This window comes from Falco biarmicus, chromosome 1 (assembly GCF_023638135.1).
Source record: "Falco biarmicus isolate bFalBia1 chromosome 1, bFalBia1.pri, whole genome shotgun sequence".
NCBI lineage: Eukaryota > Metazoa > Chordata > Aves > Falconiformes > Falconidae > Falco > Falco biarmicus.
The window spans coordinates 52,147,130-52,173,782 of NC_079288.1; the positions used below are offsets into that span (position 1 = coordinate 52,147,130).

The 26,653-nt window shown below is 39.7% G+C and overlaps 1 protein-coding gene across 5 annotated transcripts in view; it reads left to right on the top strand.

Annotated features, from left to right (window-relative positions):
* CCSER1 (coiled-coil serine rich protein 1) overlaps nt 1-26,653 on the top strand; it is a 709,724-nt gene that overhangs the window by 73,085 nt on the left and 609,986 nt on the right. For all 5 annotated transcript variants that reach the window (XM_056332770.1, XM_056332760.1, XM_056332788.1 and 2 more), the window contains exons 2-3: nt 568-1,915; nt 4,507-4,694. In XM_056332770.1, the coding sequence (XP_056188745.1) occupies nt 607-1,915; nt 4,507-4,694 (1,497 nt within the window). In that variant the 5' untranslated portion in view covers nt 568-606. The remainder of the gene's footprint in view (nt 1-567; nt 1,916-4,506; nt 4,695-26,653) is intronic.

Below are 26,653 nucleotides of genomic sequence, written 5' to 3' on the forward strand. Positions count from 1 at the left end.
CTGCCATAAGGTGGTGCATACATCCTTTAGCAGGAGCAAATAAAGGAATTTAAAATCCAACTGAAAGTTCAGTTGAAGGTTGGAAAATTTAAATCCTCTTCTCTCTTGCAGAAATCTGAGTATTTAGGAACACAAAATAATGTATTGTTCTACTCGGATCATAAAAAAATGAAGTCTCTTCTAATAAGAGAGCTTACAGTTTATAAGGCTTGTTCCAAGAACTTATAAACCCAAGGACATTTGGGTGATATATTTGTGTGTCTTTTGGCACGTAGATTTTATACTGTTACCCAGTGTGATCTGTATTGTATAATATATCATATATAATACTGTGTCTCATCTATAGAATGTTTGAGCCATATCTTTGCTCAGCTGCTGGGTTTTCAGTGCTACCTATTGAACATCACTTTGAAATTCTAGAAGTCTTCAGTAATGCATATGCAACAACTTGCAGCTGTACATAAAATTGATGTTGACATCTCGTGTATTTAGGCTGACTTAAAGCCTGTTCAAGTGGACTTTGAGGCTGAATAATTTCTCTCTCTCTTTACCCCCCTCCCTGATTAGTTCATTGACTGCGAGGAGCCACGGACGCTTTGTGACCTGATGGGGGACTCGGGATCCAGACGATCGACTCTAGTGTCTCGGTTGCCAATATTCAGGAGAAGTATTAGCCGGAGACATGACTCCCTGCCTTCATCACCTTCTTCTGCTAATGCCATTGGTATCCATACCTCCTCTCCATCCAGCACTAATTCCAGCTCAGGGAGCACAGGCAAGCGCCGGAGTATTTTCCGCACTCCTTCCATTAGCTTCCATAACAAGAAGGGGAGTGAGCAGAAGCCTGACTCGGCTAGTCAAAATGTGAACATCTCAAATGGTGTTCAGTCCTCTCTCAGTACTTTTCAAAAACTGAGTTTAGAGGAACACATTAAAAGCAGAGGAAGGCATTCGGTTGGCTTTGGCAGCTCACGTAGCAAGAAGATAACAAGGTCTTTGACAGATGATTTTGAAAAGGGAAAGGAGCCCTCAGCTAATAAGAATGTCTTTATAAATTGCATAAGCTCTGGGAAGAACGAGGGTGATGACTCAGGCTTTGCAGAGGAGCAGAGCCGTTACTCTGTCAAACAGTCCACGCGAAAACTTCTCCCTAAATCTTTTTCATCGCACTACAGATTTTCCAAACCAGTTCCGGAGAGTCAATCGGTTTCCTCTGTGCAGCCGTCAAGGTGCTTGTTGGAAGTTAAATCATATGTGGAAAGTGAACCTGTGATTGCCAAGTCCACTCCTCCGTGTTCGGCTGAGACAACAGAGTGCATGGGAAGCTCCTTGCAGTCCCCGTTGCTCTCGGCTGACCTCACGGCTGCCCAGACCCCTTCTGACTTTGTTGCCCTGACGGAAGATTCCGTTTCAGAGGTTGATGCTCTGCCCAGCAGCGGGACTGGGGCGCTGCTCACAGAGGATTATGGCCACCATGTCTCTACCTCTCAGATCATCTTTAATCCTGCTGCTGCTCCTGCGAGGGAAATGGATATTGTGGATGGCCATTCTGCTGATGCATCTCCTGTGAGTCACGCAAGCTTGTGTAGTGTTGAATCAAATACCTTATTCAAAACCTCAGCTGCTAATCAAACAAAAGTATTGTTGCAAGCTAATGAACTACACATTAATGATGCCAGGCACATAGGAGAAATGAACTCAGCAAATGCACATTTAGAAACCTTTGTGTTACAGCATAGAGAAGATCGAGCGATGCTCTCTCCAAAGGCACAGGCGTTGAGCAGGGACAGAGGTGAAAGCACGCCATCCAAACACACGAGGGACACAGTTCCTGTAATGGAGTCTAAGATTGTTCTGTGTTCTGAACCACAGTCGTTTAAAACACAACAGGATTACGAAACAAACTGTTCTAAAGGTATGTCTTGTGGTCTTTTCGTTGCTGGGTTTGGAGGGCTTTTCTTTGCCTCACTTCTTACGTAAAAAATTGTTTAGTCATAAAGTGTGCTTGTGGAGTTCCAAGTGCTAGCTAGGAAGTTCAAAAGTTATGAAGTGTGTCCTCCTCCCAAAATTGGAGGAATTAAATAAAGAGTCTATGATTTGTTCAGTTTGTGTTTTACGGTTTGCTAACACCTGTCAGTGCTGTTTGTAGCCATGCTTTCCTGTGGTAGAAAATGAACTAAGAAAGAGAGTGTTGATTCTTGCCTCTTGCTGAAGCTGGAATTTCTTGAGGCGTGCCTGATTTGAACTTGAGCCACAGAGCTGCATTATTTGAGATGGAAACATCACCACAGAAATAAACCTCCTTTTAGTCTGGTTATGGAAAATAACACAGTTTGCCTTACATTCATCTGGGCTTTGAAATTTCCCAAATATTGCTTGCTGTGTGCAACTGGTGTTACAGAGTAGCTTGGAGTGGATGTTTCTGTGGCAGAGTATGAGAGATCCTGTTTCTGCTTCCATCTGAAATAACATCGTGCATGTCCTCATAATGTAATCTATGAAACAGAGAGTGTTAATTACCATCTAGATTTCACACTGGATTTTTAGCTTATGAAAAGGAATTGGGAAATATTAACCAGATTCAGTGGAAAGGCTGTGCCTAGAAATCCCAGTCTGTAGAGATGCGTATGAATAAAGGCACCAGGCCCTTGAGTGAAGGACACCTGTCAGAAGACATTTATTTCTGACAGTTTATTTTCTCAAACCAACGTGAAGGCTGGTGCTTTCTTGCGTAATCCTGAGGCTATATCTGGTGGGCCAAAATTTGTGAGAGTTAACAAGACTGCATTTGTAGTGTTTGTATTAGAAGATGAATGAGTGTAAACTCATATGAATTCATACCCATCTTTTGGCTTGGATATTTATCTAGGTATGTAAGTTCTAAGTAATCAAAAGCAATCTTGCTATTTGAATTATTTGTCAATGTAAGTCTTGGTTGGATATCTTGTACATAAATGGAAATATAAAGTCCAATTAAACCACTAAATTACCTTTCACCAGAAGGGACCTCTTTCCCTCAGAACCTTAGTCAATTGGGAGAAAAAATATTTCTGTTTATGTGTGTTACCAGTCCTGAGCACTCGGTTGGTCTTCCTTGCAACATTGGCTCATCTGTGAATGAGCTCATCTTTTGAATCTGACTTATTAGGGTGTACTGCAGAACAGCAAGTGAGCAGCTTGGAGTGATGTTGAGAAATACACAGTGTGTTTGAAACTCATGCATCAGGAGTTGTATATTTAATCTGTATTTCTGGAAGAGAGCAAACTGGATTTGAAATCGTGGTAGGGTGATTTTTATAAGTGGGGTTCCTGTTCACAGGAACATTAGAGCGAATGCTGCACTATATAAAAGCTGATGATTAATTGTTAGGGTTTTATAGTGCTGTTCAAAATGTGTATTTATTGGTTTTTGACTTGTGTGGTGAAGAATGTATTTTAAATTAGGAACTGGACAAGCATACAAAGGGACTATTGAAAAAAGATACAAAATCCTGCCATATGAAATGAAACAAATATAGAAGAAATAAGGTATGGTTATATGTAGTTATATATGTTACAAACTGACTGGTTTGAACATTTCATTTTGCTAAAACAGTATTGAAAACCAGATGTGATGCAAAATATTTCTGTGCATTTTCTTTGGTAATAGATATTTCCTCTTCTATAGCTGGTCTCGTAGCTGATATCATTATAGATAGCATCGTGAACATGACATTAATGTAAGAGCAGGTTTGATGTGCCGTAAATTTCTTAGTATACCTTTATATATTTTTGTGTGATATGTATTTTTTTGAAAAGCCTTAGAGAAAATGTCTGTTCTCTCACAAAAGGCAAAAGAAGATAAGATTTTCTGTTACATTTATTTTGCTATTATACTTTTCTCTTTCCCCATCTCTAAATTTTCCCAAACACCTCAAAATGTAATTGTTCCTCCTCTTTTCTGATGTGTTATTGTTTAACTGGTGTTGGGGATGGGGATTCAGCCTGCTGGCTGTAGGCTGGGTTTGGAGGGTGCTGATGCAGAGCTGAGCTAGAAAGGCCAAACAGAAACAAACCAGGATGCATCCCTGTCCTGTGCAGCGATGACAAAGCTGTGACCTGGCCCTACAAAACCTTGACTTTCCTCGGGGTGCAAGGTAAGGCAGGTTGGGTTTTGGCTCCAGTGGACCAGCAATAACTTCTCTAGTGGATTTTGCTGGACAGTAGTTTGGAAGTGTCTTAGAACGAGTGGAGAGAGGAAAGGATGAAGCAAAGGGCCTTCTGGATTCTGTGAGGAGCTGTGGACTGGGCTGTAGTATGTGGAGTGTCCTAGTCATGGGGGGCTGAACAGCAAACTGGTGGCCCAGCTGACACTTTTATCTAGGTAAAAAGGATCTGCTTTCTATGGAACATCTCTTACATGAATGCCTTTCAATGTAAGCATCTCAAGAAAAGCACCGTTCTAATTAAGAAAATATTTGTAGAGAGTAATTCTTTTGTGATTGCTGATTGTTTCTCTATTTGTAGTTGATCTTGCCAATAGCCTCAGTCCGTACCGAGAAGGCAGATTTGTTGAGAAACGACTGAGGTCCTCTTCAGAAGGTACTGCTGGGGGCAGTCGGCTGATCATAAAACCAAAGGATGGAAATACAGAAGAGCTTAACAGCTTACGGAAGCAGAGAGCAAGCTCATCCTCTTCAAAGATGAACAGCATGGTGAGTTTTTTTGTTTTTCTGTCATCGGTGTAACTGTAATGAGAAGCAGCAACTTTACTAATAATGGGTGGTAATAAAGGTGGGGGAAAGCCGTCTCAGGCTTCCAAAATGTGATCCAAGCTCAGCTATAGATACTAAAAGTACTTTTTTCAGGGCGTGACATTGTGAAAAGATTTACATACTTTCTGTGTGGAGATTCTTGTCATGCTTTGCTAATTTGCCTGGGAGAGAAATACTGGGAGAGGGAACTGCGGCAAAACTCACCATGACTATTTCTGAGGTTAAATACAGCGGGCTATTCTGGGTCAACGTTTTATTGTTACTGTGTTACTTAGTTCATGGACTCATGTCTGGTCTGAACGATGAGAGATTCAAATCAGAAGTGGGATAGAAGTGGTCTGTAAGGAGGCTCCTTTGAGAGGTCCCAGTGGCCCCTTTAGAAACAAGTGACAAGTCTGAATGCTTTCACTCCGAGCACAAGGTAAGGAGGAGAGGAAAGGATCTCTTCTCAGAACCCTTGAGGGACTGGAAGAGCTAAGACAGAGCAGGTAACTGCAGGAGAGTACTTTTGAAACCTCTTTGAGTAGAACAAAAGTAGAAGGAAGGGACTGACAACTTTGTGCTTTCCTATAGCCAGAATAAACATTTTAAGATGAGTGTAACTTATGCATGTGCTCTCTAGTGAGAGGAATAAAGATGCTAAGATTGAAAATCTACAGCAATGGCATCCACTCTTTAGTTTATGGGAATCACTAAAACAAGTTTTATGGCCATTATTAGTTTGAAATATTTTATTCAGCAGGCTAGCTGAAAAAAGGAGGATTCATTTTGTACTCTCATCTGAACACTGCTTTCCATAGAAAAGAAAAAGCTCCAAGTTTGTTCTCCCTGCCTAGAGATGCTAAACAGATGTATAAATAAAGGGGCTTTTTCTTTTTAGGTTTATGTGATAGCCATTATGTTACTACGTTGCAGGACCAAACACATCCGTGAGAGACTCTGATGCCTTTTATAAGAGACAACTTTTGCAGTTTTTCAGAGATGTGAAACTGACTGGTACAAACTGACTTTAGATTTTGAGTTATGTGCTTTTTTGATGTAGTTTTACAGGCTAATACCAAAATTCAACAATTCACATCATTACTTAGATAACTTTTATGACAGTATGCTGCTTTGGGTGCCACTACACATTCTCTCATCCAAGAAGCCAAGTAAGGCTAAAATTGTCTTCCTCTGTGAGATTCACCCATAGCAGTTCCTGGTTGGTCATATAAAAATAGGTCCCCAGAGAAGGATCTGATCCAGTGTGAAATCCTCTTACAGAAACTGTGGCAGGAAATTGGGGGTTGGGGGTTCCCAAGAGGATGTGAAATCTGTCTTTTGTTGTGGTGGCTCTCGCCCACGTGTCTGAATGTATCATCCAATGTTCCTTTGAGGCTGGGCTCTCAAGTGATACTGCAGATGGCAGGGGAAATCCACATCAGTACCAAGCACATTTGTACTGTGTGTGGCCGATGCATAATTTTCCAGTGTACCGGTGTCCTGAAGCAATGGTCACTAAACCCACTCAACTACAATGGAGCCACTTGATGCCTTTAACAGAAACACTTGCCCCTATACTTACTTTGTGTAACCTGGGCAGATTGGATTACCTCCACTTCAATGACAGGATTATTCCCTTAGCAGTATCAGATTGTGCGGTTTTATCAGTATTCACTGGTTCATTTTACACTATCACAAAAGGGTGAGAGGCAAATTAATTTTAGGAAGAAGAAGATCTTACACATCTTTCTAGTTTCTAGATTGTTGCCAATTTGTCAGATGAGATGAAGTAGTACAGTAATGCAAAATTTATTTCAACAATGAAACCTTGATTTTGAAAAGTGTTTTTATCCACTGGATTATTACACCCAGAGACACAGCATAGAAATGAAGAGGTAGAATTGTTACGTAGTAGAAGAAACCTTTGTGCTAGTGAAGTGTATAGTTCTAGTGTGTTTCTCTGTTTTTGCAGGAAGTTCGCATCCAAGTATCAGTGAATAACATCTTACTTCTCAAAGACAGAACGGACATGATGACATTTTAAAGATGCTGTTTCATGTAGGCATACAGACAGAGATGGTTATGCAGATGTAGTGCCTGCTGTAAAAAGCTGGTTAACCCCTGGCTCAAGCCTGTAAACCTGATTCGGGTTATTAGACCCAAGCTATTACGCAGAGCTCTCCGCTCATTTAAATACGAGGCCAGACCGATGCCATAGCACCTCATTCCATTTAGCCCTGTATTAATGAATGTGACAACACAGAAACAGCAGGAAGTAAGCAAGGTGTGTATGGGGGGTTAGGTGTTAAGTCTCTTATTGATGTTTTGTGTATGAAATCCACATGGGTTTTTTCCACTTCCATTAACAAGACTGTCTGCAAATTCACAAGCGTTTGCTCGTGCTTACTTATGGGTCAGTCACAGGCAGTCACAGACCACAAACTTTTACATGAAGACTATTGTGTGTGCTCATGAGTGAAAGCTAAATTATTGCTGCTTTCCCCCCAATACATACGAGTATCATCCTCATATGTTAAGAAAAATACTAGATGAAAGCTCTTTTAGGAAAAAGTGATGTTTAAGAACAAGTAAAACAAACCCCCAAACCACCACCACCTCACACATACACCACCCCTCGCCAGCTCCTGCCCTGCCCCACACATCCAGAAGTCAGAGTTCCCTGGATGGAAAAGTATTTAAACCCTGAAGAAATGGAATGTTCTTAATAATAAATATCTGACCAGTAAAAAAGGCCCTTCAAAATGTTGTACACAAACAATTAATGTTTAACACCGCACTAGCAGATTGTTACCGGTGAATGACCCTAATGAAGAACAGAGAGTGGTGGTAGCTGCTGATGCCAGTTTTCTGGCATCGTCCAGACATCGTGTTACGCTGAAGAAGCTTTGTGGTGTGGAAGTTCCCTTCCCTCACAAACTGAAAGAAGTCTTTCAAGATGCTCTTGGCTTTCTTTTTCGTGTTAGCAGACGGTGTCGGTGGCTTCTGCTGAGGGGCTGGCAGGAGTGGGGAGCCAGAAGAACCAAGGGGGTGCTAGATTTTCACAGGAGATAAGAGGAAGAAGCAGCAAATATTAGTGTCCGAGAAAGTGTTCTTTATCCTAAACAACTTGCTCAGCAGAGTATCTTGCATGATTGGCAGTGCTGTTTTTGAGGATGATACGTGCATCTTCTACATACTGAGAATATGTGTCAAACCTACAAAGATGGTCACTACCTCCTCCAAGAGTGGCATTAACTCACTTGGGAGATGCTAAAAGTAATTTATAAACTGGGCAGGAGCAATGCTGCTCAAAAATAAGATTTAGGGTAAGAAAAAATCTTTCAAAATAGCTGTGCAAACGTGCCGGTTTCGTGGTGATGTAAATAATGAACTGAAACAGACGCTTGAGATGAACTGCGTAGGTTACTAATGACGTGTGGGTTTCATCAGAATTCTTTCAAAGCCATCATTCCTGCAGTGACCGATCTCTGCCACGAGATGGCACCAGTTCACTAAAAGTGGTCTTGGACTCGTGCATAGTTACACGAAACGCGCAAACTACAATTCGGGACACGTTTTTGGAACAGTTCAATGTTGATTAGTCTCTGCAGTAGGATAGACTCTTTTCAAATGAACATGGCTGATACTGATGCATTTTAAAGAGATTCATTTTGCTATAGAAACTCTGGTCATTCAAATCTTCCGACTGTGAGGTCCTCAATTAGATCTTTTAATATTGAGATGTAGCACCTAGGCTAGTTATTTATGTCTCAGAAGACTGATAGAGGCTATCGCTGACCTTTCTTTGGTCTCCAGCTAGGTGGTGGTTCTTTTCCAATGTGTGAGAGAGGCAAAAAAAAAAAAAAAAAGGAAGAAAAATGCAAAGCAGCAGGATAAAAGACCTGAATGGCCTGAAATATGCAGCCCTGCAAGACCAATGAAAAGGACATAAGCCTGGGTAGTTGAAACGTAGGAGAAATAACCATGTCGTGGAAAAAAAAATAAAATAGGATCAGACCCCCAAATAACTTTTAAGTAAGTTCTTAAAGAGGATTAGTAGACAGAACAGCAGGAAAGAAAGAGTTGATGTGCTAAGGTACTTAGAATTAAGAGGTGAAATTGAGGTGTGTGTGAGCAACACAATTATCCATCACTTCTCGTAGTAGTGGCTAATATGGAAAGATGACTATGCTAAGTATCTCCTTTACCAGTACTATAGAGGAAATGTTTAAGAAAAAAGCAGTGCTGATAGATATTTTGAAATCCTAACAAATTACATTCAGTCATTAAAACCAGATAGTCATAACGGATGATGTGAATGAAAGTAGCTATATGTTACTACAAGTGAAAAAAAGAGCATTCAGAGGATTGGATCTCCTGGACCACACTACCCAACTTCAGGCTGTGAGCTGCACTGTGCTGTATGCACCCATGGGTTTTTACTCTGTCAAGAAATACGACTGCACACACGTGGTAGAGCAAGACTGCCCACTTATATTTGCCTCTCACAGACCTGCCTTTCTGCCTCTCTGAGACTGTTTACAAAGAAAATAATTGTCTGTCTTTGTGACTGCTCCCATGCCCATACCTGAGTATCAGTGTGTGCTATATAACTAAAAGAAACCCTGTTTTTCAGCTTTTTCCTGTCTCAGTGGGTGAACATTGCCACTGTCCTTTGTGTTCTTCAGGACCACATTTCTCTGGGTACTCTCTTGAGCACAGGTTTTTCTTCAGTTTCCCATACTTGAATCTTTTCTAAGTATTATCTGTTTTTTGTTTGGTAAATTCAGCTACAAGTTTTCATCCTTGCGGGTAAAACCTTGTAGGTAAAAAATTTTATGCTTGCCCTTAGTGCTGCATTGCTGTCTCCTATTGCCTAGAGCACAGCAGCTTTGCCTAATTCTGTCAGTCCAATTAGAGCTGCACAACTTATTTTTCCAGATCGTTGCTTTGACTGTGACATTTCTTTCTTTGTATCTTTCTCATGGTTCCAATATATTAGATAAAACTGCTTGTTGCCACTTAAAGGACTTCATGGCCTAAGATCATCCCAGCTTTTTTCCCCGTCAGCTTTAACAGTGATACAAGTATTCATTGCCCACTTGTCAAACTGTCAAATAGTTGCATTTATTTTTTTTCCCCCACACTGCTTATCATGCACTGGAGTAACTGCAGTTACCACAAAGCTTCATTTCCTTTCTCAATTTTAATTTAATTTTTAGCCTTTCCTACAGGTGACAACGCGATACTGAACTAAGATAATTTTTCAAGATGCATGCTGGTGCTGTATTACTGAGGCTTTTTTGCTTATCATTCCGATGCTGACACTTAGGCAAATTCCCCTTTTCCTCATGCTGGTACTAGGTTTATTATGTGAGGATGCTCTGAGTGCGTAACATCTCAGTAAGTATATTTACAATATAAAGCAAGAACAGTACATTCAAAAATCAGTGTTGGAATACAGGGTAGTATTTCATGGGCTACTGCAGGGTTCGTTTTGGTAATGGGAGAGATTTAATATGTCAGTTCAACATTAAATTTGCAAAATTAGTAATTGACTAATTTAGTGTAGAGACAGGCCTTTGAAACTTTGGGAAGATATAACAAAGGTAAATGATTGACACAAAAATAGCGAGGTGCTAGCAAAAGAGGTATTAACTGCAAGTATCTGGGATTCCTGATGTTTCTCTAGAGGGAGCAGAAGGGCCTCATAGGTGATTCATAGGTCACTTGAATGGAACTGTGTTATGGCCCCTGCTTGGAATGTCTGTGGTAATTATCTAATTAGCAGCTGGTGTCTAAATTTTAGTTAGGTGTCTGGGGTGTTCTGTGTGAGTAACTCTACCTGGGGGATTTGGGGTGACTTAGCAATTAATAGTCAGGTTTCTAGTGTACTTCAGAAATGGTACTTGTGATGATGAAGCGATTATCCAAACCACTGTATTCAAGTCTCTCCTTGTGTTTGATATTGTACAATACAAAGCGGGATCCAAACCTGCAGCTCGTGAAAATGTGTCCAGTGCTTCCCACAGATGACTTTATTTTTAATGTTTCCTGAGTAGTCTTACTAACAACCACCAGTTCTAACCTAGTTGCTGCATCGTGAGAGAAACAACAGCATCCTGCACCTCCATGGACTTCACTGAGTGTACATGAATAAGGGCTATAAAATGGTTTTTGGGTTCCTCTTCTCTATGCTGAATGGTATGATATTTTGCTGGTGACTGATGAAGCAGTGAGCATGGGTAAAACTAGGTTGGCTGCTAGTCTAGGGAGGATTGAAGTGATTTTCTTACATGCTCCAGGTTGCTTTAACGTTATTTTCTCCTGCTCTTTTCTCATTGAGTATGGACATGACCACCTGCTTCATACCTTCTGACAGTCTGCGCTAAGACTATTTGGAGGACGAGATTTTTATGCAATCTGTGGCCAACGTGTTGGGTGGAAGATGGTATTGAAAATACATGAATCGAGTAGTTTGAGTTCCAGTGGGTGACCAGTAGACTTAAAAGTAGAATTGAAGGTGCTTGCTTTTGTGACCTGTAAATGTGCCCTGTAGAGGCTTGAGGAAACCCTACAGGATACACTTTCCACCTACAGACTAAAGGCACATTAATGATTAATATTTTAACAGCAGATAAGCTTCTGTCTTGACAGGTTGCACTGGAAAGGCAGTGAATGAAAGGTTATGGGTAGGATTTGAGTGCTCAGGGTTTCAGTTTAGGTTCAACAGAACTCCCAAACCCCTAAAAACCCAGCCTTTTTCAGATATACCAAAAGTGTTACAAAAATACGAACCAGGTAAGCAAAACACACACACTCCTTTAATGTCTTTTGCAACAACCTTCTTTAGAACTAACAAGATTGTTTTCTCTGAATAACTGCAACCTGTTTTAACTTGCTATACAAATATTATCTCTGATGTCTGTGATGTTCACAAAAGTTTTTCTGTAGTTTAAGTAGGCGTTACATTTTGTTCTGTCACTTGAATTATGGGATTTATGCCTAATTTGAATTCCTCTCTGCTATGCTGGGCTTCTGAAGGGATGATATTTAGGAGCATCAATTCTTATTGAACTGTTCAAGCAAGCCCTGTAAGGCAGCGGTTCACCCTTCATGTGAAGTGGACTTGACAACTTTCATTTATAACTAGCTTTGTACTAACATAACAAAATTGCCCCTTTTGCAATGAATTTGGCGCTTTGTTCCTCTGTGGAAAGGAACTGTGGAAGCCACTTAAAGCAAGAACTGTCAGGGCTACTTTTATGGTATGAGGCTGAACAGTGCTATCTCAATAGGAATAAACTGCTGATTATAGGTAAGTGGTAATTTGGGCCTTACATTCTTAATTTAGCATGGGGAAAACACCTTTCACATACTATTAGCACAAAAAAAAAAGGAAATGGCAAATTGGGATTTAAGCATTTTGTCTGTGATTTTTAGGTCAAGTCAACTAGAAGCTTTTCAGCTAAATGCCCTCTGGGAAATTAATGTCTGTAGTGTAATATACATTTCTTAACATGTTAAGAGCTTATGAAAATCAGATTGCAGTTGTTAGACACTTTGAATTAATTCCTGAGATCAAGTAACTAACAGAAGTTAATTTAGATGTGACTTAATACTTAGGTTATAATGTTCTATCCACTTCTTTAAGGAGATAATCATTATAGTCCCCAAAAGGGTAAACTGTTATTCTAACATTGGTGTAATTATTCCGAGTGAATAGTTCTGTCAGTACAAGTAGGAAAAGTGAGTTATTAGCAATTTTAAATTCCAGGGTAATATTGATAGTGGATGGATATGTTGTTACATAGTGAAAATAGGACAAAATTAGTTCTTTTAGTTCTGTGGTGGGTTAACCCCAGTGGGCAGCTCATTGCCATAGTGGGGTAGGGAGGAGAATCAGAAGGTAAAGTGCAAAAACTTGCAGGTGGAGATAAAGGCAGTTTAACAGGTAAAGCAAAAGCTGCACACGCAAGGAAAGCACAATAAGGGGTTCGTTCAGGAGTTCCCATCGCAGGCAGGTGTTCATCCATCCCCAGGAAAGCAGGGCTCCGTCAACCGTAACGGGTACTTGGATGGACAGATACCTGCAATTGTCCTGCCTCCCTTCCCCCTTCTTCCCCACAGCTTTCATTGCCAAGTGCAATGTCATGTGGTGAGGGACATCCCTTGGGTCAGTTGGGATCTGCTGTCCCAGTGTGTCCGCCCTCCCAACTTCGTGTGCCCCCCCCAGCCTGCCCGCTGGTGGGGTGATTAGGATAAAATACCTTAACACTGTGCAAGCACTGCTCGGCAATAACAAAAACATCCCCGTGTAATCACCACTGGTTTGGTCACAAATCCAAAACACAGCACCACACAAGCTGCTGTGAAGAAACAACGCTCTTGCAGCCAGAACCAGTGCAAGTTGGATATCTGGTGTTTTCTTCTGAAGGCCTAATATAGGAGTACTTGCTGTAAATATTGCTTGAACTAATTTACAGAGGACTGGACTAGGGCAATTAGGTGTCCTCTGTAATGAGTTATGTTTATTTTTCTGTTTTCATATTTTTCTGGAATACTTAGCTGATTATTGAGACTCAAAAATGGAAGTGTAAAACACACTGAATTAATGTTGTTTTCCAACAAAATCACACTTATGTGCTAGTCTCACTACATCCCCCAAACCATTTTGCCAGTTAATGTTAAGGGATAGCTTGTTCCAAAGCTGCTTCTCTTTTTGAGTTGATACTGTTCTGAAGGATTTCTTTCTGCACAGAAATATCTGGAAATGTGTGAAAATACGCAATAATGATCAATATTGTTTAAAAGTTAACTATATTTGCCAAGCAAAAGCAGCTTTGTTCTTTTTCTGTTTGTTTTGACTTTTGCATTTTACTTGCCTATTCATGATCACGTTTTCCGCAAGCACAACATGTTCTAAGTACAGGCGAGTCCTGTAGCAAAATTGTTATGCTATTGAAAAACAATTCTATGGTCTTCAGTCTGTGTATGCAGGCTACTAAAATCTGCATGTTACCACTTCCATGCTGTCTCCAAAGAAACAACTCATTTGTGGTGAAGACCTTTACCTCCTGCTCAGTGCTGTCGTGCTGTTGAGACGTGGGAGAAGTCAGGGATTTACCAAAATCCTATGACAAATCTAATCAATAGTCCCTATCGACTCTCACAATACATTGATCAGTAGTAGGAGAGGAGCAGAATCACTGAGGTTGGAAGGCAGCTTTGGAGATTGTCTGGTCCATCACCTCTGCTCAAAACAGGGTCAGCTAGGATTTCCTCAGGGACGCGTATAGTTGGGTTTTGAGTATCTCCGAGGGTGGAGACTGCAGAACCTCTGTTGGCAACCTGTCCAGGTGTTTGTCTAGCCTTCTGGTTTTAAAAAAAAAACACCAAAAGCGTTTTCTTGAGTTTCTTGTATTTTGTTTGCACATTCTTGTCTATTCACTGAGTGCCACCAAGAGGATTCTGGCTCTGTCTTCATTACTCCCCATGACCACCCTCGTTTGTCAGATGCTCAAAGCCCTTTGATACTGAGAAGAAATGAGAGTCCAAGGTTGAAATGCAAGGACAGGGAGCCGCAGAGAATACTGAACAGAGCTCCTTTGACACCTCCCATTGAGCTTCCCAATCATTTGTTGTGCCAGTGGGCTCTGCCCAGTTGTGTTGTGCCTGCAGACATGCTGGAGTGGGAAGAAACGGTAAACTCACAGGAACTGGGATCATCCTCACGTGTACACACACCCTCTTATATTTCCACATCATACTGTATGGACCAGTTGTGCCAGAGGAAGGAGGTTGTTGACAGGGAGTTCCTGTGACGTGATATGATGATGGTGGATGGGGAAAGCGGGAGTGGGGGAGGCAACCAGGACCCCAACAAGTGTTTCCAAAGAAGTTGGAAGAGGTAGTACAACATGATGTACTCAGTGTGCTGGCATACTGGGATCTCTTTCCACTTGCAGGAGGGACACAGGTCAGGGCAACCTGGGAGTTATAGGGTTATATGACCTAATGTGGCTGATCTAATGCCCAAATTTCAATTACTATACTTGCATTTTAAATAAAATAGGAGTCTTTATGCAATGAGTAGTGTACTTAAGTGGAAAAATATTTCTGCCCAGTATTGGTAATAGAAAGTACTTATTAAGAAAAGGTAAATGGTTTTAACTTAATGATTTCTATACACTGGAAGATTACTTCAGCACTGGCAGTATTTTTGCAGCTGTAGTTTATCTTCTCAGGTTGGCATATAAAAATAATAGATTCAGAAGGAAAACAGAAATCACTAGGTGAGTTCTCTAAGGGAGGCAGTTAATGGAGATCTGATTCACTGAAGTTGAAATTTATGACTAGTGAATACAAATTAAACAATGTCTTGGGTTTTTCATCATGTAGGTCAGATGATTCACAGGTACTTTGTGCTCACTTCGTTTTTTATGAAAATCCAAACTGAAAATTGTCCTGATGTTGTTCATAGAGTGACTAATTCAGCTCCTGTCCTTTCTTGTGCACATCCTTTCCTGCTGTGTAGGTCCCTCAAACGATGTGACCAAAACCAGTCTTATGGTGAGAGTTCTGCAATGCTTTCCCATAAGCTGCCTATTTGTATTCTTCTGCTTGTGTGAGAATAAACTCAGAATAAATACAGTATTTTTTCCTTTAGGCTACAGCAATTCAGGGTAGGGTTCTTCCAGATCCTTGATCCCTTTAATTGATAAAAAGAAGTTAATGGGGTGAGAAATGGAAACACTGTTGGACCACTTGTTCAGTCATATTTGCAGTCTTTGTCTTGCCAGTGTGTTGCTGGAGGCAATGCCAGGCGAACCCTGGATTAAGGACATGGCAGTGGCTGGCAAACGAGGTGCACAGCCCAAAAGCTCGCCATTTAGAACAAGAGTGTTTTCTGGTTTAGTCAAGTGTGTGCTAGCTCATTAAAGAGTCGGGATTACAGTTTGCATGCTATGTTACTGATTGATATATGGAAATTAGGTTTGGGAATGCTTATCTAGGTTAATTCACCTTTTAATGGAGGAATAGGCAAAAAGAGATCATTCAGGAAAGGAATGAGATGTTAAAACACATTTTGCTACCTCAGAGCTCATTTTCTGTATTCATAGAATTCATTCAGTAACACTAATAAAATTCACTGGAACAACATAGGCCTGGTGAATAGCTTAATATCTTTCTATTTAATTTTTCATAACTCACAGAATAGATGTCTTCATTAAAAAAAAAACACATGTGACCCCCCAGATAACATAAACCTTTCTGAAATTAATATACTTCAATTTCAGGACAGGAATGTGTATTTTTATATTTGAATTCTTGATAAAGAAATAAACATTTTGCGCTTTTATGCTTTGAGATGCTTTCTTGATTTTGAAGAGTATCAGTGTCAGATAATTGACTAGGATTTATAATTACATCAATGGTCTGGGTGGCTGTTAGAACTAGGAGGTTTGGTAGCCAGAGGAACATTGGTACTTGAGAAGTGGTAGTAAGTAATAGCCGGAGCAATTCATTGTACAAGAAAGTAGTAGTTACTAATAGCTGGAGCAATTCATTGTGTGACATGTACAAAATGCAGTGTTGGATACTAAAGAAAACCTGGGGAGGGGAGTTAAAATGTTTAGTAATAGCCTGTTTCAGCATCTTGAACATCTGCAATGGGATGGGGAGTTTTAAGCAATCCAGGGCAAGTGGAAGATTGTTCACCAAAGTATATTTCTGTTGCTTGGACAGATAGCTTGCACAAAAAGGCAGGCTTCAGTTTTTCTTACTTAATGTTTTTTATTCATGTGCATGTTTTAAATTACTCCCACCATACCCACCCTGTTATGTCTGATCCTGTAAAACGGGCAGCCCTGTAGCAGAACTCACATTATCTCCTAAAAATGACTCCTACAAGATTCGTCATGGGATAACATTTTGGAGTGTATCAAAGGAAGTGAGGTTAGTTTTGACTGCTCCAAAAATCAAAAGTTTGTTTTTGCAGGAGAAGTCTCCTGTCATCTTTTTTTGACATGTTGTAGTTGATAAAAGTAAAGCCCACCAGTTGTGATGTACTTTAACCTGACATGATCAGATTTTAAGTGTTTGGAATATATTTTAAAGAAATTACCCTGAAATAAGCATTGTGAAACTCGTGTTTTGCGAAGTAAAATAAGTAACTATTGGGAGGGATCACTTAGTTAAATGAAATTGTCTTTATAAATCTGCCATCTTGTCAGACTGTTACCTTGGCAAACTTTTGTCTTTATAAATTTGCCGGCTTTTGGAATCTGGCTGCTTACTGCAGTGGGGGAAGGTGAGGACCTGATCCAGAGAGAAACGAGTAGGGTAAAGAAAGGGCAGGACTTACCAGAGGATGGGCTATGTTCCCATTAGAAAATGGGAAGGAGTGTGAAGTGCTGACGGTAAGAGAGGAAGGGCTGAAGGTAAGAAAAGTGGGATTAAGTATGGGGTGGAGTTCACTGTAAGTAGTATGGAAAAGGAGGCGATGAGGCATTGGGAAGGAAAGAAGTTTAGAGGAGATTTGGGGCTAGCGGAGCTCTGAAAATTAAGAGGATGGGAAGTAGGTCAGTGGAAAGGAGCTGGATAGAGGGGAGAGGTTTTCTATATTTATGTAAATCAGGCAGGAATAGAGGGAGAAATGGGGAACTAAACAGGTCAAGAGCTTGCAGAACTGGTTGCTAAGAAAACTTCATCACATCTCTCTTACCTGAAATACTGAAATCCATGGGGGACGTTGTTCAGAGGAAAATAAGGCAGGCTTTATTTTATAATTATATAAATTACTATAAATGTATATATTTTTAATTATAAAATATGCCTCGTTGACAGCAGCTTGTCAGGCTTTTCAGCTGAAAGAGGGAAGTAATGCAATATTCCTGCAGTAAGTATGGCTATGTGCATGGCAGTGTAAGTCTTTTCGTATTTTCATGAGTTGCATTTTAAGAGAGTTCTTTATCCAAATGAGAATAAGAAGTTGTCATTTTTGTCTTCACTCTTTAAGGACAGATGTGACATGGATACCAATTGGATCTTGTTACCAAAGCTGTACCTTTTCTTCTGAAACACTTTAACTTCTCTGAGCCTGTTAAAGGGGAAAGAAAAAAAGGAAAAGGAATTTTTTTGCATCTAGATTCATAGAGATTTATGCCTGCAACTTCCATTCATGTTAGCTCTGATCGAAGTAAAATCCCAAAGTATCCCCAACACTGACATCTTCCCTAATTTGTTAATTCAGGTCTTACTACAATATACATTTTCTCCTTTCTGAGGTGGCAATTGTGTGGTCCTTTTGCAATAGGTCACAATTATTTTTTTTCCTGTATCTTTTTGTCCTTTCACCTGGTATTCACCAGGTACAACTGTTTTCACAGCTGTTTACAAGTCACAGTTGTGTTCCTTATTTTGCAGGCATGTAACATGGGAAATATTTATTTTCTTTTCTCTATGATTAAGCCTTAATGTGATGAAATGTTTCCTTAGTGATTTGTCATTCTTCATAGCAATATGTAAAAATATAAATGTAACACATTGAAATGAATTCATGAGCAGTTTCAGAACAAGAGTGAGGCTTCATTAAGTGGATTTAGATAAAGAGGGGAAAAAAACTCATCAGTAGGGACCACAAACTGTTTTATGGACAGAATTGTATCCAGGAGAGTATATAGCTGCAGATAGAAAAGTAAGCTTCTGAGATTAATTTTATGTGTCTAATGTGTTGATATTTTGAAGGGAAATTATGAAAAGATGTCGTGTCACCTGTTTATTTGTACTGTGCCTTCACTGCTTTAACCTTACGCTTTCAGGTCTTCTGCTGCTCAGAAAATGCTGTGGTCAAAACCAGCCAAGCAACAGCTGGATCCACTGACCCTGATTTGGTTCACTGTAGTCATGGCACCACACTTTAGTGAGTGACGTGGGCACAGGGGAATTGCTAGTTGAGGGTGGCAAGCAGAGGAAACATCTTTTGACATGGCTGTTAAAGCGCTTTTCAAACTAGAGCCTTGTGCTGGAGATTAGAGGCTGGTGCTGCTGCTGTGTTAGGTGGGTCTCATAGTGATGCAGAGATTTTCTGAGATGCCTAATTAGTATGCCCTGTTACCACCTCCGCTATTAAACTGATAACCAGAGATATGGAGTCAGGACAAATTTTTTTTTTTCCTCCGTCTCAGACAGAAGGGTAACTTCCAGGAAACTTTTGCTTTCTTCATACCTTGGGATGTTGTTCTTTATTCCCCATTCCTACACCCGATGCAAGTGTGCGCTTGACCATTAAAGACCATTAAAGATTACGGAAAGAGAAATGATTTGGCTTCCAATGCTGCTTGCTCCCAGGCATATGTTAAGGATGTGTGTTTTATGTAACACAATGTCTACTTAATGTAAATTAGTTCTCTGTCAACTACAAAGGAATGCATAGGTTAACCTGGTTTTATACTGAATCGCTTCTAAAGTTTCCTATTGGAAGAAAAGGTTAAAAAGCCTGATGATTTCCTGTGATTTGATTATGGTGGGAGAATTTGTATGTCTTTTAAACAAATAAGAATCATCATCAGTGGATGAGAACTACCTCTGTTTCCGAGACAAGCTGTCAAGCTATTCATACCACTTTTCAGGTTTCAAAGAGCAGAAGGGATGCAGAAGCTAATTCCTCAGAGCAGTACAGTTTAGTAACAAGATATGATCAGAACTGGTAAATTTACATTAAATAGAGTGTCCCTGAGTTCTTGCGAGTGTGTATATTCATAAATGCGTATTTATCTTGGTATTTCTAGAGTAAGAAAATAATGGAAAAGTAAAATGGCCTTCTTACTTTACTGTGCCCAGTTGCAAAATCAGGAATAAAATAACCCATTCAGAAGTCATTCAGAAGTGAGTAGTGACCTACAAAGCTTATTTGTGCAAATGAACTCTTCAGAAGAGACAGATTTGGGATGGGGGGTTCGTGAATGTCACATTCTTCATCGCCTGTATTAGGCACTGATAAGATGAGACATTGAATCTCAGCGTGTTGGTGTCTTTGTGAGGTTTTTATTTCAAAGAGATACAGATACATGAATAAAAATCTTGAACGTAAGTGAAAGGAATAGTCAGCCGTTCAGCCATGGTTCATGAATCACAGCAGTTCTTGTGTTAATAACTTGAGTTGGGAAACTGGATGCCAAACTGTTCTGAACTCGACGCTTTAAGTGGACTCAGCTGTATACTGGAAGGACCTACAGGTGGAAGAGAATAGAACTGAAGCAGGGATGCTATGCTTACTAACACAAGAAAGAAAAGCGCTATTAATGCATGGTTTTGCTCTGGGATAGCATTCACCATTCTATACAGTCTGCATAACAAAGGCAATTGTGGTATTATTAAATGGTATGAAGTGATACACTGATTTCTTCAGGCATATTTATTGCTGCACTGTAGGAGGTCTGTAAGGTCTATTAACTGGAGAAGTTCAAAGATAGCTGTTGTTGTTCAGTATTTATTTTTTTAAAAAAATCCGTGCAGCAGGGTGTCTGATAAAAGGTTTTAGGATCCTCTGTTGTCCCTGTAATGCACATTTCAGTTGCTTTAATGGAGCTCTCCTTTTTGGAGCTGACACATGGAGCTGCCAAAACTGAATTGTTCATGAGACCGGTGGTTGTTGTGAGGAAAGAAAACCAAATGTTCTTATGAGCCAGTAAGAACTTTTTCATGTTCAGATGCTTTAATTGTTATTGCATGTTTTTACAGTGGGTGAGCAAAAACTCATCACTTGTTACTCTGTCTCTGTGTCGTGGTGGTAAACAGTATTTGTTTACGAAAACTAGAACAAACATTGCAGGTTCTTTTGAGCGCTTTGTTCAAGCTTAGAATTGTTCGGCAAATAGCAAAGCAAATTTCTGTTTTTATTCATTCTGCATATTTCAAAGGTAGAAAGGTGCAGCTTCAGGCAACATTTTTGTATAGAAGTACTGCAGGTTATTTTTGTATTCAGGATGAGCAGAAAGGATTAGCAGATCCCAACATGAATTAGGATTTCATTTCGGACCTGAGTTCCATTTTGATGTGCTGTTGCTACATACAGGGTTTGCACACTAGCAGTACAACAGCCACATGCTAATTGGTATTTTGAGGGAATGGTCATACTTCAAAGTTCAAACAGGATATAATGTAGGGAAGATTGAAATAAAAGTTTTGACTCTTATGGGTGGCTTCACAATAAAGATGAACTTGAATAGGACTAAATATGTAATGATGTTCCGAGTATAAATTAAAAGGTTATACATCTGCGAGCAGAAGAAAAAATTCTGTTATTGCTTGAGATCTCTTCTATTGTAGCATTTATTTCCTTAGACAAACTGTTGGAAATTGTTTTTACTAACAGTATTTCTAGAGTGAAACCGGACCATTTTGTTTTTTCCTGTATTTGTGTTTACTAAGGTAAGAGGTCGTGCTGTTTACAAGCAGAAGGCAAGTATCAAGGTGTATGGTATGACAGAATTTTGGAGATGGTGGGTTCAGAGAGTAGAGGAGAAGAGAGTATTTGCTCATGTGTATGGTGGTATCAAACAACTTCCTGGTACCTATGTAGTGAGTTTTTAACAGAAAATAAAGATTGGTAGATTTCTGGAGCTGGAAAGGAGCATCGGATCCTCTGGTGAGACATTTTGTATAGGACATGTCATAAAACTCTACCAGTTACCTCTGGATCAAGGACACAATGAGTTCTGCTGGGGTAAGGATATAAAAAATAGGAAGATATGGAATAGCTGTGCTTTCACTTGCTAGGTTATTCCAAATGTGTGAGGGTGGTTGGGTGGGGTTTTTTTTGTTTGTTTGGTGGGTTTTTTTGATTGTTTTGTTTTGTTGTTTTGGTTTTTTTTTTTTCAAAAAACACCACCGACCAACAAACCAAACCCAAAGACTACTTGAAAGAAATTGTGCCTAATTCCTATATTAATGGCAACTGTGTTCTTACTTCCAGCCATTAGGCCTCAGTTTGTCTTTTGTACCTAGAATTAAGAGCATCTTTGAGTACCTGGCATTTTTGTGTCTATTAAAGCTGTTTGTAAATTATAAACAAAGCTGATTTCTCTATCTTTTCTTCTTTCAGTTGAACAGATTGAGGTCTTCACATATGTTACTTCGCAGAATATTTTGCATTTTTTAATTGGCTACTTGAAACTTTTGGGGGGTGGGTGGGTTAAGTAGAGAGGAAAAAAAAGGATCTGTTTGATTCTAACAGCAACGTAATAATAAATAATATCCTGTCAAGCATTTGTGAAAATAACTGGTACAGAAAGACAACAATCACCACCTCATTCCTGTCTTATTGTTGTATGTATATTTGATCTCTACAATAGCAGTGAACACCTTAATTCTGCGGGGTAAAATACACTGCATCTCCCAAGGAGATTAATTCTTTGCTGCAAAGTATATTGACATCCCCTAGATGTTACTCATGCAAATGATATGAATATCTAGTCCCTTATAGAGCATTTTGCTCAGTGAAGAGAACAGCTCTTTCTAAATTTGTGCATAGTTGGCAGTTTTCCACTGTGCTGTTTTCTGTAAAGCCGATGCACCTATTTATGCATTACAAAAAATAAAGTGCAGGCAGCAGCACACATTTTGTGTTATCACTTGTACTCACTGGAGTAGGAGTCCTGTGGTAGCTCAGTAGGATGGCGTATGAAATTATTCCCGTGTGTTATGGGAAATAATTGACTTTGGATTTTCTTTGTTGCAGCTGTTCTTAATGGTTTTTATTTGTCTGAGGGCGACATGTATTATTTTCTGGAAGGGCTGCTGATCATAACTGCTTGTCTGTCAGCCTTTAAGTGAATATTCTTTATCCATTAAATCATCTGTCATCCACTTGCATTGAATTCTACAGCTGTTGTGAAGACATACTTGTTCTTGTCAAAAGATGTGCTGCACTACAGTGTAGAAAGAATCCAAGTGGTACAGGTAATATATTTTATTATTCTAATAGAAATAGAGGAAAAAATGAACAAGCGTTTGGTACATAAATCCTTTCCAGGGCCTGTTCCTTACGTAGTAAGTCGTCATCCCGGAGGAAGCGTTTGTGTCCAGGGAACATGTCTGGGTTTTTTGAGCTATAAAATTGGTCCAGTAAAAGATATTTTTTCTTCTAATATACCTTGCCTCTCCTTGATCTTTAGTCAATCATGGTTACAACAATTCTGTTAATGTAGTTTTTCAGCAGCTTGTGGTTTTTCATCTCCCTGCTTTGATGTGCCTTCAGCCAACACAAGCACAATGTAAGCTATCTACTTTTCACACATGTAAAAGTCTCAAAAAGCAGTAGTACATCAAAGAAATTAAAAATATGCCTGGTTAATCAACCTTTTTTTATACTGCTGCTTTTTACAAAGGCAATCCTATGGCCCATCTCCCACTGTAGCTATTTACCGCAAACTCCTGTGTCTTCTTACTTATTCTTTTGATTAATAAAAGAAAAAGTGGTGCCTTTCTTAATTTGGCAGTTTCTATCATTTACATTTTTAGGTGAAAGCTGCCAAGCTTTATTAGGGGGCTGAGCTCACAAGGGGGATACTTGTGTCATTTCCACATGCTTGTCATGTTATTTTCTCCGCACTTGTTAACTCAAACTGTCAACCTATAAAGTGCTCTTATAACATTTGCGTATGAGGTGCTGCAGGAGGTGACATAAGCTAATAGAAAGTGTTCGCGGTGACAGAAAATCTCATTTGTACATAGTGAAAGTGATGAGCTCAGGGACTTGCGCTTTGATTGCGTTTATAATTAACGATGCTTTGTGTATCTTAGTGTGATAGCTGCAGACAGTGCTGCTGTCTCACCGGTCCTGTCTGATGGGGTCCTTTCTCCTAAGAGATGTGGACAGCAGAGAACAATGGAGCAGGTATGCGATCTAGCTGGGCTGATTGCGAGTTTCTCGACTAATCACAGGCATGTCATTCACGATTAAGAATTGAAACTCTGTCTTCAGCCTTATATCCTGGTTGTGGATGTAATGACTTCAGGACTGTGTTTAAAAAGCGTCCCTTTTATTTAGCAACAGTACAAAAATGAGGTAGATATCCACAGGAATAAATGCTAAAAATACCACAAAGACAGAAAGTTTATCTCATATTGCTGTATGAAAGGACGGCAAGATAAACCTTTTATGGCTGCTGGAGATGAAGCCTTCTGCACCAGATGTTGTTGAGAACCTGTGGGCTGTTTGGTTTTATTGTGCTGTTTCTGATTACTTCTTTAGAGAGCAAAGGCATTATCTACTGAATTTCTTATTGTGCTTGGCTGCCATTCCTTCCCTTCCTTTAAAAAAGGTTTGTGAAGAGGATGAGTAGGGCTGTTCCTGTGTGGTAGCTGTGGTAATCTGTATTTGCTTTGGTTCGCCCTGGTGGAAACTGGCTTAGTTCTCACTAATTTCCCCCTTCTAAGATAACAAAATCCTGTGCGAACACACAAACCATTGAAGAGAAAGCCTGTTTGCTGTCTTGTCAAGGTCTGTGTCAGCCCCACATATTTTGCTTCTCTGACACGTAACATCACCAGCCCTGTTGGTTTTTCCATGCTCATGCTTTCAACTTCTTGTAGGACTTCAGACACCGAAGTTTTTCCCTGGCTGTTTTTCCTTTGTTGCCTTTTCTAAAGGCTGGGTGAATCTGGCCTTAACCAACTGTTTCAAGGGAGTGGCACGAACAGCTTCATTCCTTCAGGGTCTCTTACAACTAGCGAGCGGAGCTGATTATATTTTGCATAGCATCCCATATTTCTCATTTATATATGGAAGATTACATCTCTGATTTTTTTTTTTTTTTAACTGAGCTAGTCTTTGAGCCTAGAGCTAAAGGAAGAGAACCTTTAGCTAACTCTTAAGAATGTTTTGTATTAATTCAAGTGTAATAAATAAATTAATTACTGTCTGGTTTCTACAGCATATAGATTCAAGTCTTCTCATTTCCTAACACTGGACATTTGTCCTCTGATCTTGTGTAGTGCATATCTGGTAGGACCTGTTTGTAAAACTTGACTGTAACTTACTGTTAGTTTCCCTGATGTATTCTGTAGTCAGTGGAGAAGGCGGTTCCTTCAGGAGATGATTAACAGTGGCTCATTTCAGCCTCCCTTCGGAACCATGTGTAACTTTTCTCACTGTTCTCCCTTGCTGACTGTTGAGAGGACCTCAACAGATTAGCCTCATTAGGCTGGTTCGTTTCTGAGAATCCGGCTTGTTGATAAAGCACTTGACCCAGTTTTCTTTCTTGTTCTCTATGACTGCAAACCACGTGCTGTGTGGATCCGGCCCAGTTTTTAAGTGTATCACATGGCTACCAGTTTCAACTGGGTAGCATTTGTCCCCTTGCCTCTCTGTACTGTTGGGTTAGCTGGATTCTTCAGTATCTGCAGGGTGTTTTGATACTCGTTATGTAAATGAGGCAGATTTTTAACTTCATCGCATCTGAGCAAGTTGATACTCTTTGAGATCCACTTGAAATTTTGTGCACAATAGTTCCAATTTTATTAAATGGGAGATGGTTTAATAAAGCTAAATAAATATTCTGTCACATTTTACAGAGCTCTTTTGCCGATACATACTGACTGGTGCTGTCATCTCTAATTGATGTGAGCCAACATATTTTTGTTTCGCTGCCCTGCTTTGGATCTGTGTTTTCTCTGGAAATGTTTGTTGGGTTTTTTGTTAGGTTTTTTTTTTATTTATTATTTGCAAGGCTATTTTGCATCCTACAATCTTCTCGGCTTTGTTGCTAAATATTTTCAAAAAAATTATCTGAAAATCTGGGTTAGAAGGGTATCAGAGGGCATCACAGACAGCTGCAGCAAGTGTGACAGTAATTTGTTTCAGGTTTTCATTTAGTTTGGGTGTCCTTAGAAGCCTTTTGGTGAAGGGATGGACTCGGGGAGGGGAGATGGAAGACAATTTTATTGAAGAGTAGATGTTAACCAGAAATGCAAGTGCCCAGCACTAGGGTGTTACTCATCATTAGTAGACAAGGTAGAAACAGTACATTGGTTAACTACTAGCACAAATATGATAAACTGTGAAACAAACCACCAAATTACAGCGGTTTTCTTCAGGACAGTTTTCTCCATGTAGTCTGTGATCCTTGAAGTCAGGAGGCCATACTCACACTTAAAACCACATTTGAATTTAGCAGTCTAAAAAGCGTACAGTTACTGTGTGCTTAGATACCGTTCATCATACCCATCTCAGCTGATCTCAAGCAGCTGAAGTCTGTTACCTATCAGACACCTAAATATTTCATTGCAGACTTGCAGGAAGAAAGTAGGACTGACTTCTACAACTGTTGCTCTGAAATTCATAGATTGATTAGCATTTTTTAATAATACTTCAGACTGCATGTCAAGGAGGTTTAGTTGTTGATGTTATCTGAAATAAGGTTCTGTAACCTTGGGAAAAATACACCCTCCCTTTTCATTTCATAGAGAGTCATAGTATATTTTGTCTCAGGATTGCATTTTTTATTAGAACAGAAATAATGTATTGGGGAACTCCTAATAAAATCAATTGAAATTTTACGTGGGGATATAAAAGGTTGGATATAGCCAAGGATCATACCATTATTCTTCATGACACTGAAATACAAGCTGCCTTGTCAAATACTGGGAACACCTGCAGTTTTGATTGCTTACTTTATGCTCCATTTAATCGTCTTTCTCAGTATGACCTTTTTTTTTTTTATTTCAAGTCCAGAAAAGAAACGGTATAAATTTAGTCAAAAGCTTCTTTTTAATGAGGTTATATTTTCCCCCAATTCTTACATGCTTTGAAGCGATACTACCCTCTTACTGTACAATCCCGGAATTAAAGACCTGAAAAATGGGTGAAAAAGCACACTAGATTTTTATAGTGTGTAAGTAAACCTTTAATG